This window comes from Volvox carteri (assembly GCF_000143455.1).
Source record: "Volvox carteri f. nagariensis unplaced genomic scaffold VOLCAscaffold_21, whole genome shotgun sequence".
In the NCBI taxonomy this organism is placed as follows: Eukaryota; Viridiplantae; Chlorophyta; class Chlorophyceae; order Chlamydomonadales; family Volvocaceae; genus Volvox; species Volvox carteri.
The window spans coordinates 443,010-449,009 of NW_003307564.1; the positions used below are offsets into that span (position 1 = coordinate 443,010).

The 6,000-nt window shown below is 55.8% G+C and overlaps 1 protein-coding gene across 1 annotated transcript; it reads right to left on the minus strand.

Annotated features, from left to right (window-relative positions):
• Positions 1 to 381: 381 nt before the first annotated feature.
• Positions 382 to 1,438, minus strand: VOLCADRAFT_91437 (uncharacterized protein; the record flags this gene model as incomplete). Its single annotated transcript, XM_002950997.1, has 3 exons — positions 382 to 638; positions 768 to 825; positions 1,319 to 1,438. 3 exons carry the CDS (start codon positions 1,436 to 1,438, stop codon positions 382 to 384), a joined length of 435 nt encoding a protein of 144 aa, XP_002951043.1.
• Positions 1,439 to 6,000: the final 4,562 nt, after the last annotated feature.

Here is a 6,000-nt window from a genome sequence, read left to right on the forward strand (position 1 = left end):
TGCACCGTTTTTTTAACGACAGCGGTCATACAAACCCCGAGTGCAGTGTGTGTGTGTATATGTGTGTGTGTGTGTGTATGTATGTATGTGTGTGTGTGTTCTGGAGTGCGGAGACAGCCCTGCCTCCACAAAGGCCTCCACACGGGCCCAGGAACGTGCGGTATGGCAGGAACGTGCGGGATGGGTGTACTGAGCGGCCGTCCAAGCGTAAAATCCCTACTCCTCTACGTCTCTCCATTCGTCGCACTAAAAGGGCAAAAAGAGTCATACACGCCTTCGACCTGTTCCCTCTCCTCCGCCTCCCGTCCCGCCAAGTAGCGTTTCTTCCTACCTTCCTACCTCCTTACGTTTCTTCCTACCTTCCTACCTCCTATCCTGCCCCTACTCCACGAGGGCGCCATCGCCCCGGCCAACCAGCCGCATCCGATACACATCCACATCCGTACAGCGGTACACAGGATCCAGCTCGTCCCACGGTACGGCCTCCGCTTTAAAACCTGCCGCCTCGGCGTGGCGCCAAAACGCTGCCTCCGCAAACCGGTTGCGACCGTGTGCCAAAATCACCGTCGTGCCTGAACTGGTCGACGTCGACGCCGCAATGGTGTTAGTGGCGTTGGTGGCCGCGGCGTCAGAGCGGCCTGACGGCGTCGTCGGTGGTAGCGCTGTCAACTCAGGGCCTCGTCGCTGCTGCTGCTGCTGCTGCTGCTGCTGCTGCTGTGGCTGCTGCAGCGGCGGCGGCGCCGGCGGCGTCCCTCCGCCGCCGGCACCGTTGTACTTTCCGCCGCACAGACTTGCTAACGTCACCACCAGAGGCCCCACTGCATCCTCCATGTACATCACATCTTTTGGAGGGGGTGCGGATGGGGGAAGCGGGAGGGGGAAGCGGGAGGAGGTTTTTTTGTGTATTTGCTTGTGTGTGTAAATAATCTGAGCCGCGAACGCGATACAGGAAAAGTCGAAGCGGATACATGAACATCTTTATCAATACGAGCTCCGTAGTCCAGCGACGTGTATAATAAGCCTTTTTCAGTTATAAAAACTGTGTCCATCCGGGGGGGTTTAAAACGGTGTGTGTATAAGAGAGAGAGAGAGAGAGAGAGAGAGAGAGAGAGAGAGAGAGAGAGAAACGAGAGAGAGAGAAAAGAGAGTGTGTGTATGTGTGCGTAACACGCTGGGAATTGAAAAACAAGAGAACCATTAGACAAACAGACAGACAGACAGGCAGGCAGACAGACAGGCAAGCAGACAAATAGATTTCACAGGCTTATGAACACCGGTAATACAAAAACACAACACCCTAAGTTCTTTTTTTTCTCACCGCATGCAATGACCACATCCAGACTTCCTCTTTCTCTTCCGGCCTCGCATCCTCTTGCAGCTTCTGCTCCTCCCGCTCCCGCTCCCACTCCACTAACATCACTTTGACCGCCACTGCCATTCGTTGAGGTAAACTTCACGTCGGGCACGGAAGTGTCATCTCCTCCTCCTGCTCCTCCTCCTCCTGTCCCGGTCGCCTGACACGTCTGCAAAGGTGTCGTATCAGTTCCCCACCAGTGCTCCACCACTTCCACCATCGCGCCTAGGAGAAGGTAAGGATGTTAGGGTTTGATGCTGTTATGGTCTATTGAAACTCCAGCTGAATACTCAACCATTTCCTTTTATTACGCGAGCAGAATTAGTTGCTGGTAAGGTGACGCTACCGTGTAAGTAAGTACCGGTTCGATCCCCTCACTGCTCCCTTTTTATATTAGCATACACGGATACCAGAACCGCGCACCGTTACGTTTGCAATTGCGATGCAGAAGCGGAAGATTGGGGCCCAAATCGGTTGCAACCGTACGGCGGGCGCCCAGCCGTGCCGCCACGACAGCCACGAGGCCACATCCTGCAGAGAGATCCAGTACGGCACGGCCCACCACCAGATCTGGATTCCGTTCCAGCATCTTGGCCACCACTATGGACGAGTCCCAAACCGTGGAAGCGAAACCTTGGCCGCCCTTGAAACCGACCTTGTGTCGTACCGTCGTACCGCATGCATGTTTGTGTAATACACGTACGACGGTGCGGTGGATAGTGGTGGTGGTGCGAGGAGGATGCGGAGGAAAAAAGGGGGATTGGGTGGGGGTTGCATAGAGGAGCAGTTACAAGTTCCGCACACACAAGTGCGGGGGTGTCCATAAAAGCCTAAGGGAGGGCCGTAGGAAGCGACGGTTTGCCCGACGGGGGGTTATTGGAATACGGGGAAATCCCGTGGGAGCGAAATGGTGATGTTCCAAGAAACTGAAAATGAGATTTTTGGAGCACAGCCCTTCCCCGCGCCGGCCCGCATCAGCATGGTAACGTTTTTGGTCGCTGGCCTTACTGGCCCCGACCTCCCCTACTGCAACTGTTCGCGAGATTTCTCCTTCTGAAGGCCGGCAAGAGGACTACGTCGCGATTAATGAATTGAATTAAGGGAGGCACGCAGCTCATAAGTCCTTGCAACCAACTACAAAGTAAGTTTTACCCTGCCTGTGAAGCGTATATAGATATAATGCGAGCTTGCGTAAGTAAGCTGGGTTAGTTGGGCGTAAGGCCCAATGCGTAACTGTTAGTCTAACTGTTTCGCAACGGCCCGTGTCCTCAGGGCCGTCATTTATTGCGCGCATTAGGCTGGTTAGCTTATCTTGTTTTTGTTGTTCAGCGCGCGCTGATCAACAAAACAGGTCCCGCGCCTTCGGCGCGCTTTCTGTTACTACACCGCTGTGCCTTCGGCTCGTCAGCGAGACCCATCGGGTAGAGTGCAGTGGAGAATATAAAGCACTAGCACCATAGAGTTAGCCCACCTTATTGAAGCACCTTTAGTAGTGCTAGTGGCGGCGGATGTCCCGGTATCGCTAGGCATGACTCCGCTGGTGGAGGCAACTCACAGCTATCCTACATAGCTAACTGGAATTTCACAGACTGGCATTTCCTCGAGGGCTTCTGCGACGCAGTTTATGCCCCCTGCTTTCTCCGGAGCGGGTCAACAACTCCCGCCCACCCCGGACCCAACAAGCTTGCCCCTGCAGCTACAACACTAAATGTCCTCTTGACGACGTATTTCATCAAGCTCATCCCCGAGGTTTGGGCGCGACGCTGAAGGTTTGCTCTTCAGCGGATCAGGAAATCGACGTCCGCCCACACCGGTGGTGGCTATGTGTGCGCTTCGTCCCATCCCTTCCGCGTGGCGACGGGCTCTACAACCCCAGGCGTGGAGTTTCCGGGGCAGCACGAGTAGCCCGATATGTCCACCACCTCCGTGCCCCTGCATGCTAGGGCCTCGGCGCGGCTGGCCGCTTGGAAGGCAATTGGAGCAGATGCGCGCACATTGCACGTCTTGAAGCATGGTGTCCCGGTGGAGTTTCGAGGTAACCGCCCGCCGCCTGCTTTTGACCTGCCAAGTTTTCCTGCTACAGACGAGCAGAGCCGTTGGTGGTTGGAGAAGGAGGAGCCTCGCCTGGTGGCGCTCGGGGCCATCTCGCGGGTAGACCCCTCCCGTGCGGTTGATCATGTGGTGAACGCTTTTTGTGTCCCGAAACCGGACAGTGGTTCATGGCGTTTGGTCGTCAACTTGAAGAGGATGAACGTAGCGCAGAAAGCTTACAAGTGCCGGTACGAAACCCTCCGCACCCTGCGGCGTATGGGCCTCGAGGGCTCTTGGATGGTGAAGGTGGATTTGGCAGACGCCTTTTACCACATCCCTATTCGCCCAGCGGATCGGCGTTTCTTCACTTTTCGTTTTTGTGGTGTTCTGTACGAGATGAACGCCCTGCCTATGGGGTGGCTAAATAGCCCGTATTGGTTTACAAAAATCATGCGCAATGTGGTGCGTTTTTGGCGGGATCCTTTGGCTGCGTCGGGTAAAGGTCGCAAGCGTCTCTCGCCCCCGCTCCCGCCCCACCAGTTTTTTCCCGTTTCCCGGACAGGGCGTCCTTCTCGTCCGGGTGCGCGAGTGCTGCCGTATTTGGATGACTTCCTCTTCGTGTTTAGTTCTGAGGAGCAAGCGCGTCTTGGTGCGCGCTGGGTGCGTGAGAGTATCGAGTTCTTGGGGTTGTCGTGCCACCCCACCAAGTGCCAGTGGGAGCCGTCGCAGTCAGTGTACCATTTAGGCATTACGATCAATACGGCAGCTGGTGTGTTTGAGGTGCCTAAGCAGAAGCTCGCCAAATTGCGGCGGCTGGCGATCGGGTTGCGGATCACGGCAAAGAAAAATCGGCGTCTTGTCCAGAAGCGTGAGCTGGCTAAGTTTTGTGGTTTTGCGCAGAGTGTCAAATTGGCCCTTACCCCAGCGCCTTTATTTCTCCGCAATTTTTACGACGACATTAAGCAACCTGTTGGCTGGTCCGGTCGAGTTCGCTTGTCCCGTGGGTCGTTACGTGACTTAGATTGGTGGGCGGACATCCCTACCCACCACTGCTCGGCGGCTATTCACCAGGGGCCTGCTGCAGTTGAGCTTTCAGTGGATGCATCATGCCATTCGTGGGGCGCGGTCCTGCAGGGTCGTGTGGCGCGCGGTTATTGGTCGGCACCCGAGCTCTACGAGCACATCAATTGGAAGGAGTTGCGCGCTGTCCGTCATGCATTAGAGTCCTTTCTCCCGTTCGTTCAGCAGCGTGTTGTGTTAATTAGGGAGGACAACATGTGCACGCAAGCAGTGCTAGGGCGTCTTTCCTCGCGCTCGGCAGCTCTGCATGCCGAACTAAAATTATTATGGGAATTCATGCAGAAGCATAGTATTGTTCTGCAAGTCGAGCGTGTGGCTAGTGCTGACAACGAGGCAGATGAAGCCTCGCGTTGGGTAGACCGTGATGATTACCGCTTGCATCCCCGGTTTTTCCGCCTTTTGGAGCACCGCTTCGGTCCGCACCATGTCGACTTGTTTGCCACGCATATTAACACGCACCTCCCGGTTTTCTTTTCTCGCCACCATTGTCCGGGTTCATCGGGGGTCAATGCTCTCTTGCAATCTTGGGCAGGGCTTAATGCATATGGCTGCCCACCCTTGGACCCCGACTTCTTGCTCGCTGTGGTGCAGAAAGTGCGTGAGGAGGGAGCGTGCCTCACCCTAGTCGTGCCGTACTGGACGGCCCAACCTTGGTGGCAACAGTTGATGGAGTTGGCGGTTGACCTTGTGTTCCTGCCGTCCAATACGGAGCTGTTTGCGCCGGGCGAGGGTGGGTCGAGCACCTATCTACCACTCCCTTCCTGGCAGGTCGTGGCAGTGCGGGTGCAATCTTCATGTGGGCGCTTTGCTTAGCACTCGGTCGTTCCGTGAGGCGCTGCAAGTTCGGCCGTGTGTATGCCCCGCTAGGAGCGCTTTCCTAGCATTTCACCCTTCCCCGTGGGCCGCGTTATTTGTTATAGGGGCAGTGGGACCATCTTTGAGGGAACGCCGTAGTTGCTTTGCGCCAGGGGAGCAGTTATGCAGTTATGTGGAGCGAATAGGTAGGGATTTGTCGTGTGTGCGCTCCTTCGGCACCGCGCAGGTAGTTGGTTTTTCGTCGCTTTGTGTTAACCTGCGTTTGGTTTCTCGTGATATCGGAGCGTTTTCACTTGCTTGGTATCCGGTGGTACCGCTGGTTCCAACCCCGCTGGATTTGGGACTAAATTCGAGTAGTACCTTTGGCGCGGAATAGGTCCCGGTTTCTCGCTGGATCTGCAATCCGTTGCGACATCCCCGGTCTTTGATAACCTGTTGGTATCGCAGCTGTCGCTCGCCGGCCTAGGGTTAGTCCGTTCCGCATGTCTTTGCCGGTTGCCAGGTTACCTTGTCCGAGGGTTGGTGCTAAGACCTGGCAGTTTTGCATCGCTGTGTTTGTGCGTTTTCTGTGTCGCGGTAGGCTGGGGCTCTTTCTGACTCCGTTTATGTCGGGCTCCTGTGGGGTCAGTTCCTAGCTGCCAAGAGCTTTATCTCAGTCCGTGCTGCACAGCCTTATTTTCAGTGCCGTGAACTCCGCGAGCTCCGTGTATGACTGCTCG